This window comes from Pundamilia nyererei, unplaced genomic scaffold (genome assembly GCF_000239375.1).
Source record: "Pundamilia nyererei isolate P.nyererei 1_Seehausen unplaced genomic scaffold, PunNye1.0 scaffold00027, whole genome shotgun sequence".
In the NCBI taxonomy this organism is placed as follows: domain Eukaryota; kingdom Metazoa; phylum Chordata; class Actinopteri; order Cichliformes; family Cichlidae; genus Pundamilia; species Pundamilia nyererei.
In genome coordinates, this window is record NW_005187428.1 from 4,025,415 (window position 1) to 4,036,500 (window position 11,086).

The window sequence follows — 11,086 nt, forward strand, 5'->3', positions numbered from 1 at the left end:
GTAGCATCAAAATACAACAACAGTCACCTCAAGATACTTCATATGGTAAAGACCCTAAAATAGTGTAGAGAAAACCCCAGTAATCAGATGAGCAAGCACTTGGTGACAGTGGGAAGGGAAAAATCATTTTAACAGGAACAACCAGAATCAGAGAGGGACAGCCATCTGCTGCCACCATTTGGTGGTGAAAGGGGGGAAGACAGGACAAAAGACACACTGTGGAGGAGAGCCAGAGATTAATAATAGCTAATTCTATCTCCAAAGTGAGAAAAGGAGCTGTGCACAATTTGAGTAAGTGGCACATTTGTCCTCTGGGGTTTCATTTTGGTCTTACATATCCAAACTGTGTGGGGGTTTTTTTTGTTTTTTTTTTTGTGCACATCAGGCAGCTGTGAGATCATTGGGAAAACATGGATTGTGCTCAGGATTGATCCATCACAACTGTAGCTAAGTTTTAATTATTATTATTATTATTTCCTCTAGAGAATCATTATTCTTTAAAAGTGTTCAATTACTGAAGGAATTTCAGTTTTGCACCATAAATGCAGTATCATTTGCAAAAGTGATATTGCTGTGAGTATGAAACCTATCTAATCATTTAAGTATATAAAAAATAAGGCAACAGACAGGTGGTTAAGAAATCTATGTTCAGCCTATAGGTTTACTTTAGATACCACTTTTGCTAAGTGGTATCTTTTCTTTATATGCACACCTGGAATGTCAGAATTTCCGGAAAAAGAAAATAAATGTTGATACTTTTCACCGGGCTTTACAGATTTCAGTGTTCCTCATTTAAAAGGCTGTTTAACCAGAAAGCACTGTACATAAATACATTTTTTTAAACACACCAAGAGAAAACAGGACTGAAAAATAACACATAAAATTTTAGCTGCAACAAATCTTCCCAGGAACAGTCTTTGCAACTCTGAGTATCCCAGAAGAAAAAAGTAACTACTTTAATAAACTCCTAGGCACTAAACTCAGTGGACAATGGCTCACTTTTCTCATAAATCATAAATCTCATAAATCCTAATTTAACCCCTGGATATACCATACATTTCCTATCAAATAACAGGTATCAAATAACAGTGACCACGTGAAAGGGATCACTTATAGTGATGCACATGTGGCTTGAAAACAACTTCAGATGGATGATAATGTTTGTCTCTGACTACTGGACATGTAATAGTAATTAATATTAGTTGACCTTAGGTTTAAATAACACCGTTTTTTAAAGTTGCTGATCGTTCGTGGATTAGAAAAAGAATAGCTCGTAGTTGCCACGCGGTCAAACATGTACACCTTTGGCCAGAGTTTCCAGTTCACCTGCCTTTTGTCTTTTAAACTGTGCGAGGAAGCTCGACCAGTGGGAAAACCATGTAAACAGACCGTTTTTGTGCTTTATTACATTCAGTTGTTTTTGTTGTCTGTGCTTTCCAGGTGTCTAGTCATATCCAGGTTCTAGCTCGACGGAAGGCCAGGGAGATCCAGGTGAAGCTGAAGGTACGCTACGTGAGTCAAACTACTTTTATACATTCTCAAAATGCTTTTGACTATTCAAGATATTGTTATTATCACTATTACTGCTAGATTTGACTTCAGGCTATAATCAGACCAAAGTATCAGAACTGAGGTGCCGTTAATGCGGTGATATTAATCAGCTTGAGCAGTAACAGATGGAAAAGGGGTGAAAATATAATTACCCTATATTATTCTCTCTCATACTGAAGAAAAAAGCACTGCCGTTCACATTCCTTTAAAACAAATACACAAATGACCAGCTATCTTAATTGCACCCTCTAATTGGTGCCGGTTTTAAATGCGATGCTGGCACATTTCAGTGAAATGTGAACATGTTTCCCTAAAGCCCGAGGCTTTCTGTGCACGCCTGTGAATATGATGATCCAAACACAGTTTTCAGGAAATATATGAATCCCTGCATTATTACTGCCAGGTATTACATTTATTAAGTGCCACAATAAAAGTGTTCCGAGTGGTACGCTGAGCATTTACACATCCCTGTCCCCCCAGTACTTTCTCAGTTTGCATTTCTCATCCGCATGCGCTCGCATAGTCGCAGTCACAGCAGGCAACAGGACTCTCCCTCGCCTTGGATGGTAGCCACGAGGGTTCAGCTGGCAGGGCTCTGCGCTGGTCACAGGGTTGGCCCCTGTGACAGGCCTTTTTTAAATGCGTCTTTGGTGTAACTGAGATCCCTGCCACATGTACCCCCCATATTTCAGCTATGCCCTTGTGTTAGCCAGTTCTGGGAAGAAGAATGCACCCCGTGGCCTTGCCCATTTGGGCTTGGCGGCAAGTGCTTGTAGTCCTCTGTGGTCTGCGGACTGCTGAAGGAGTGGACTCAAAAACAAGAGCGATATCACTTTACAGTATTGCTCATAGTTTAAACATTTTGTCCTTTATCTCTTTTTAAAAAATCCTTTTTGTGACATTAGAATTTACCAGTTCTGGGATTGTTATGGTAAGCATATCAACATATCACCCCGTTGCCTGCAGTGACTTAAAGTATGACCTCTAACAGAAGCTAGTTGTCATCACTGGCTTGCCCCTGCCAAAGCAATAAACTTAACTCTTGACCTAAAGGTCCTTGACTGTAATATCACCTTCTCTGCAGCTCTCTGACTGGCAGGGATTCACCGATGATGCAAGCTGGCCTCTGCCTTTCATTTCCCCTTTTAGGGCTCTGCTTGTGTTAGTGGAGAAGTAGGACGCAGACTTAAATGGAGTCTGATGAGTGCTGTCCCTTTGCTTTCTACTGTCTGTTTAATCTTACTCTCGCTCTCTCGTCTTCTGTCTCTGTAGGATCAGGCTGCCAAAGACAAGGCCCTCCAGAGCATGGCCACCATGTCATCAGCCCAGATCATATCGCCCACAGCCTTCCAGAACAAGATGGCTCTCCAGGGCCTGTCTCGGCCAGCTTACCCCACTAGTGGTGGGGTGAGTCTTCACGTCTTCCTAAAACCCTGAGCAGTAGCACAGAATCCATCAAGGATTCTGTGGGTTTAATCCAAATGTTTTAAAAATCATATACTCGTACATGTATATCATATTCTGCTTACAATTTTGACCTTTCAATTGTGAATAAGGAAGCTTGATTTCTTTTAAGAAGCACTTGTCAGCTCAGGCTTACATCTTGAATACATAATAAGCACCTCAGTATGAGGATTACTGGTATGATGCAACAATTTAATGTACTTTCCCTTCTTTCTGTTTTGTAAGTTTTGGCACGGGGCACTTCCAGCACAGCCAGGAAGCCATGAAGAGTAAGTAGTTGCTGTCTATCATTAGTTTCTCATGCTATAAGTTTATTAACCATCAGATAAATTTCACCTGGGGAATTCATCTCAAAGCAAATGAAAACACATCAGTGCAATTATAAAGAAAAGTCTTCAGCTGCCTGACATTCAGCATACCACTCTAGCTCCTGCGTCTTTAGAGGTCAGGCGCTCCAATTAGTAAATGAGAAGGGGTCATGAGGCCAAGACGGTGCATAATGTCTCTCCCCCTCTCTTGTCTGTCTCTTCTCTCCAGCATTAAGCCCTTTTCCCAACAGAGCTATGCCATGCAAGCGTCTGGCCCTGCCCCGATAACAGGTGGGTGTTGACAGAAGGCTGTCGTGTCAGCAAAGTGCCGAGACAACCCAGCTCATCATAAAGAGCTTGCATAATGCTCACACAAATCGCAGCAATTTTGCTGCATTATCAACTTTTACTCAAGTCACAGTCAAACGACACGTTCACATGGTTGCGGCCTTTTCTTCTGCAGTTTATGATAACACACAGGGGCTGTCCATGTCTCCTGGTGCCCCCCCTTGGCAGGGTCGAAGTATCGCCAGCTCCAAGCTGCGAATGCTGGAGTTCTCCGCCTTCCTAGAGCAACCTCAAGACCCGGAGACTGTAAGTAAAGTGGATCCATCAGTGGTTTAGTTAGCGTTATTATTACCATAGTTGAAACAAAGGCTTACTCTTAAAAAATGAAAATGAATAAATAAAAGAATCCTGCTCACTTCATTTACACCTGACAGTGGTCCTTATATCTTGATTAGGAAATATTTTTGTCCTATAAACAAAAGTAAAGCTACAAATTCTGAAGGCAATAAGTAACTTTTCTGCTACTTTTGATTTTATTTTATGGCAAAAGCCGATGTTAAAAGCTAATCTGGCAATTGAAAACTGCATTGAACTATCCAAGTGTGACTGCAACTAAAAAAAGATCATGAGATGATCTCAAAGAATACACACAACACATCAGATGATCAGGAATGTTGCAAGTGGAAAGAAAAAGGGTGGGACCCTTGAGACAGGTGATGGGATATCACAATGAAGGCGATCAAATGTAGCGGCTGGCTTCTTATAACAGATGTCAGATAGCAGCCAACAGAGCTCGGCATTCAGCAAATGAAACATTTGCCATTTCTGGATGCGTTCATTTCCTGATATGCACTTTTGTTTCTCCAGTTCAACAAGCACCTGTTTGTGCATATCGGCCAGTCCAATCCGAGCTACAGCGACCCCTATCTGGAGTCGGTGGACATCAGGCAGATCTATGACAAGTTCCCAGAGAAGAAAGGGGGCCTGAAAGAGCTGTTTGACAAGGGGCCACCCAACGCTTTCTTTCTCGTCAAGTTCTGGGTAAAACATTTCTCTGCATTTGTTTGTTTTTTATCTCTTAATAGTTTTATATGATCTTCCCTTGTTTCTTCCTTCTAAGCTCACTTCATTTATCTCAAACTAATTTCAGATGAAAACCTCCACTGTAATTTTTTACTCCATATAAAGCCCAGTATGATAGCTGTGTGTGGCATGTTTTATACATCATCATATAATCCTCCTGAAGTCAAGAAGGTGAAGTGAGAGTACAGTGAATGCTCTTGTTAATGTTTTGTACCACCTGTTGGCTGTTAATGGCCTTGCGGTGTTAACTGTGTTGAGATAGCTTAAGCATTGGAGTTAAATGAACTTAAGTGTGATTTAGGGCTAGAATGAATGGAAAGTCATGGCTCCCTGACCCGATTGGTGGTTTATATGCCAGCAAAGAAGGCCTTGCTGTCCAACATGCATTTGCCTTGTGCGTATTTGTATATTTGCCTGTGATGTGTGTGTATGTGAGTGTGTGAATGTGTGTGTGTGACAGGAACCTTGGGGAGAGTGGCAGGCCTGATCTTTCACTAGGAGAAATGTGATCCGAGACACCTGTCTCTGCACTATTAGACTGACCAACCCTCATACCCCCTCCTTATATTCTTATTTATAGATAAGCCCCACCAAAAGTGCATACACACACACACACACACACACAGACAACAACGAATCACTCTCATTACCCCCACCATCACACATTGAGAGTGATTTAGGGAATAAAGCATGATAACAAAGTCAGCATAAGATACAAGCAGACGAATAGATGGTAGTGTGATTCCCGATTATCCACTGGAAATCTGAGGAAACTCCAAGTTGAGGACATAAAAATGGGACAGAGAAGGGAGAAAGAGAGCAAGAGACACAGACCTTGACTTTGTTCATTCTTTTGATTTGTTTCTCTGGCCATGTTGCTTTAGTATTTGCCTCACTTCTCCACATAATATCAAATAAAACACTTTTAAAATGACCAACTCTGAAGTAAATAAATGACAGAAAATCAAGGATGGACAGCCTCTTTGCCAGTGGCTGTGATAGAGCAGGTCATCTGCTAACCTAAAGGTTGGTGGTTCAATCACTGGTTCCCTGGTTACTCCAGTCAAAGTATTATTGTACAAGATGCTGAACTCCAAGTTGCCCTCCAGTGGATTCATCTAAGATAGGAAAATAGAAAAAAATGTGGTAAATGACGACAGTGTAGAGTAGATAAAACAATCGGTCTATGTACCAGTAAGACTTAGTGAGTTTATAAGAATCCAACAACAATATATAACTTGGCCATGGGCAGACAGTTAAGGCTTATGCATTATTTTAGTGTGTGAAGGGTTGTGTGGGGTTAAATCTATGTGACAAACACATCCAAAGCAGAGGTTTTGCTGTCTGAGACAGACGGCAGTGCTCAGTGTTTCCCACTGATGTTCAATAAACAGATCGGCATCCAACAGTTGCCGAATCTGACACGTTGGGGTGGGGTGGAATTACCTTTAAGCTTAAAATGAGTTGAAAGTACGTTTGAGGAGAAGCGTTGTAAACAGCCATAGGTTTCATACAGCCTTGTGTGTACTTTCACCACTTTGTGTGTTGCTTGCATGTTGATGGCTGAGGCAGAATGGAGGCTGAAGTAACTAAAAACAGTCAAATCTTACTGCTTTAACAAATTACTGAATCGTTTCACACAAAAATATGCCCATGTCAAGGTGACATGGTATATTAAAGCATTAACTGCTGCTGTGTGACGCCTCCAAAGATGCTGAATGTCAGGTTCAAAGTGCCGCCTTGCATCCGATTCCACCAGATGGCTTCGTATGTATGCCGTTACCCTTCTCACATGCTTGACTTACATATTATTTATTGTAGACAGATAAAAGACATTGGTGAGTGGCACCATATTGGAAGTAGTTTACTCCAGGGTTGGGAAGAGCAGCTGGTCGAGCTGTGGCATTTGAATCGGGGGCGAGGGGAAGAAGGGGATGAGTAGCCTCGCCATATATCACTGAAAGAAAAGAGAGCAAGACAGCAATAACGGGCAGGAGGTAGAAATAGAGACACAGAAGGTGTGAACAAGAGATAGGGATAGCAGGAGAAATGCTGGGTGGCATTAACCCAACAAGTCACCAGTGAAATATTACTCTCTTGATTCATGTCAGAGCCTGGTGGAGTCAACAGTTATGACATATCCAACTTGCTAGAGGAAAACAAGCTCATAACACTGTCCCCCCTCCCCCCAAGCCTGTTCATTTTATCATGTCCCAAGGGGGTCCTCCAATTCTCAAGGCATCCATGACAAAACCCAGAAATGCTGCAAAAACAGCTGGGTATTTCAACAGCTACAGTGGAGAAACCCCCAGAAAAGACGCTCTTAGCCATGAGAATAAGCAAAATGAAATCCTTAACACATCTGAAAATATGATAACCTTATTTAAGCCATTGTAAAAGCTGGAAAGAGGCTATTTGGTATCACTGCAGTCATATAGCCACATAGCAGGTTGTGACTTCGGGGTGTGCTGAGGCGCAGGTTGGCATGGTGATGGTGACAGGCGGCTGACCCGTCTCCAAAGCTATGGTATTCTAGATTGAATTTCCAGCAAACCTCCCTGTCGGCCACTCTCTGCCCTGCTCCTCTCCCCATCTTCCTCTCCTTCACCCCCTCGGCGCCCGTGGCCCTGTCCTAACGGATTGTCTCACGCCTTTGAAGTGCAGAGGGAATCTGATTTGAGCTGGCTCTGCTAAATTGTTACACAGCCAGCCTGCCCACCATGATCTAATCAGCCAATTGCACGCTGCTGATTGTAATTGGATGAATTCCCTCGCAGGCTGTTAGGGAAGCAGGGAATGGCAGTTTGAGGAGGGTCACTAGGCCCCAGGGATGAAGACAAATAGAGGAATTACATGAGCCAGGGATGAAGATGAACGGGGTGATGAAGAGATGAGAGGAGGCTGAGCGGTGTCTCAATGGCCCATTAGGAGACAAGAGCCCGACAGGGGAAAAGGTAAAGCAGCTCAGCTGTCTGACAGAAGAGGCGTCACCTCAGTCTGATCCAAAATCTGATTATGCTCACCTCAGTTCAAACTTGAGCCAGTGGGGGGATTAGAGGTGGGTGAAGCTGCTTCATTTGAGAATAAAGAAAGTTGAATCTAAGCTGCCTTTGAACTTGTGAGGCCATATTCTTCTCATAGAAACGGTTCAGCATTCCAGCACTTTTGGTTCTTGCTTATGACAGATGTCAAAATCGTTTCTTTTTCACAATCTATGCAACTTATCGTCTTGCCTCGGGCTGCTACATGTTATATAGATTTTGTGATTTTTGATTAGAAACACTACAAGTCCAAGATAAATCCAGTGGACGCTTCTTGTAAGTAGAGTGAACACAATGCCACTGGAATGCAAAATCATCTTATACATACAGTGAGGCAGAGGAATTATATGAGCCATGAAGATGAACGGGGTGATGAAGAGATGAGAGGGGAGCTAGGCGGTACATCTTGGCAATCTTTAGGCTGGATTCGACTTGGGTAAATGAGGATCTGTCCTGTAAGCACTTCTTGGCTTACCAAGGTTACCTCTCAAGCTTTGTTGAGCCGGAGCACCTTTGACGCAGAGATCCATAGGTGTGGAAATTTGTAGATTACAGAGCTGTATGAACTGTTTATCCTCAAGTATGTGAATGCGCAGTGTGGTGCATGGGTAGTGCACACATCTCCATTTAAAGGGGCTGAGGTTTGTAGGTCTTTATACACCACCAAGCTGTTTTAATCACCATGGTTCCCTTTGGCCAAGTATATATTAACACATTATCTCTTTCTTCCTTCCAGGCGGACCTTAGTGTAAACCTGCAGGATGACAGCAGCTTCTTTTATGGTGTGTCCAGCCAGTACGAGAGCTCTGAGAACATGATTATCACCTCATCCACCAAGGTCTGTTCCTTTGGCAAACAGGTGGTGGAGAAAGTTGAGGTAAGAATGCAATACTGGAAGGTGTCAAGTGTCATTTGTTATGTCATCTTTTATTAGAGTATATACACTTATGCTGCCATGTTAATGGAATTTTTGCACTATTTTGCATATGTTTTCGGCACAATTTGTTTTTCTTACTTTTTCCAGCCTATTCAACCAAATGTGCCCACTGGGCAAAGAGTCAGGCTTCCTCTTATTTGTTTGGGGTCCCAGTAGAGATGTTATCTAACAGATGTGGCTAACTTCTTGGCTCGGAGCAATGCCGTCTTCAGAGTTTATTAAAGAGGCCCTTTGAAATATTTATGACATGAGCAGAAATGACATTTTATGATTTTATAGCTGTTCCTTTTATGAGAATTGTTTATGAAAAAAACTCTTGTCGGACCAATAAACGTCATATAACCTGTAATTCTAGCTGCTGTCACTCTGGAAATGTACCCAGCAACAGACTGGGATATCTCTACATGCTAGTCAGGACTGAGAAAAATTAAGTTTGCAGCTTTTTTGTTAAATAAGATAGTTATGTTTGAAAGATTTTAATCGCTATTAAAAATGTTCTTATTGAGAAGATGTGAATTTCATCCAAAACTAGATTCAGCTGGAGGAATATTTTTAGTCATCAGTGATTCAATTTTTTGTTGGTGAGATATGAATATTAAATTAATACATTACAAAATGTGACCACTTAATTTTTAAGCAACATTTATTAGTCAGCCATTTTTTTTCCTGTAAATATCATTTTTTTAGTTTAGCTGTTTTACAAAACTCAAACCTTCCACTTTTCCCATTTATCGGCAGTAACGTATATATTTGGCTCCAATTCAGGAAGTTTGCGTCACCGATTGAATGATGGAGGAGTGATGTTACGACATAAAGAGGTCATGACCACATCAAAAGCCACAATTATCACACTGAGGAGTGAATAACCCCCACCGCAGATTCCAGTCAGTTACTGCTGATCTGTGGTCTGTAAACTGACGCGATTCACAAGTTTCCCCAACATGAATAACTGTTATGTTTCCCGTTAACCGTACACAATAGCCGCCCCGCCCCCACTCGCTGCTGATGGATTGTACAATATAAGCACATACACACATATCCCTAGGTAGAGCCATCTGCCTCAATCGGCCACATGATGATATTTAATGGCTTCATTATTTGATTACGGTTGTCACAAGAAATATGTTTATTGTCATATCTGGCATGCCATATGCCGCATTAGGTATATTATATTACAAACAATACTGCTTATCACATACAGTAGACCTAGACGTTCATATCCAATGCATCCATTTGAGTTTCAGTGGCCTATGTATCCCTGCGTTTTTGCAACAGATTTCACATTTCATCCATACATTTTTAAATTCTCTTTCAGTGTGATATATGTTCGCAGATATTAAACTTCACTTGTATGTGTCTGTTCCCCTAGACGGAGTACGCGCGTTTCGAAAATGGACGCTATGTGTTTCGGATCCACCGCTCTCCGTTGTGCGAATACATGATCAACTTTATCCACAAGCTTAAACACCTGCCGGAGAAGTACATGATGAACAGCGTACTGGAAAACTTCACTATCTTACAGGTACCAACTTTCAAATCTGTGTAGTACGTATAAAACTGCAGCTTACCTTTCCCCAGGCTGTTAATGACAAGAAATAAGCTTCTTCTCTTAAGCTGCACTGATATCATATAGTTTGGACTCAAATTATGAGCAGCAGAGTGGGGTCGAAGTATTTCACATCACAACTCAGAAACTAGACTCAAAATAAACAGTTTAGCCAGCTAGTAAATACTAATGGAGAATACAAAACTATAATCACTTGTTTTCATAAAATCATATATTTCCACACTACTTAACCCTGGATTCACTTGCTAACTAATTACAAATATGCAACAACAGAAAATAAATTTTGGTTTTGTTTGAGTCGTAATTTAGGCATCTAAATTCTTTTTGTTTTAGTCTAGTTTTAGTTGAATAAATCAAATCAAGCGATTATCCAGCTGACTAAAGTATGAAGTGTAAAAGTTTTGGTCCACACAGTCAGTCTTCTTTTAAGGGTCTTATTTTCAATATCAAATGCAACCTGTTTCTATTCTTATCTTTCTCCCAAGCATTGACATTTTGTCATGTTTTCGTGAGAAACAAGGAGCTTGGAAGCAACTGTTACCCCCCCCCCAACCAAAATAAATAAATAAATAAAAAGGTGTACTGTTACTGGGGGCAGATAAAATGTGCACGTCTAACCATAGGTGATTAGTTCTGATTGGATAACTTCCAAATTCGTCCCACCTTTCTACACAACTTAATTAGTTGGATCTCATCTCTCCAGAATATTTTCATCTTATTATTTGTTGACAAGCGTGTTAATACTTGTCATCATAGTTTTTGTCCTCCTGCGTTAGTTTTTATTCAGTCATGGTCTTATTGTCATTGGAAAAAAGGCTATTGACAAAAACTATATATATATATATAT

The 11,086-nt window shown here is 41.2% G+C and overlaps 1 protein-coding gene across 1 annotated transcript in view; it reads left to right on the top strand.

Moving 5' to 3' along the window:
• Window positions 1–11,086, top strand: part of tead4 (TEA domain transcription factor 4) — a 36,856-nt gene that overhangs the window by 22,060 nt on the left and 3,710 nt on the right. Inside the window, exons 4-11 of the mRNA XM_005728189.1 lie at window positions 1,441–1,503; window positions 2,824–2,958; window positions 3,241–3,284; window positions 3,553–3,614; window positions 3,787–3,917; window positions 4,479–4,652; window positions 8,472–8,612; window positions 10,042–10,194. Coding sequence (XP_005728246.1) covers window positions 1,441–1,503; window positions 2,824–2,958; window positions 3,241–3,284; window positions 3,553–3,614; window positions 3,787–3,917; window positions 4,479–4,652; window positions 8,472–8,612; window positions 10,042–10,194 — 903 coding nt within the window. The remainder of the gene's footprint in view (window positions 1–1,440; window positions 1,504–2,823; window positions 2,959–3,240; window positions 3,285–3,552; window positions 3,615–3,786; window positions 3,918–4,478; window positions 4,653–8,471; window positions 8,613–10,041; window positions 10,195–11,086) is intronic.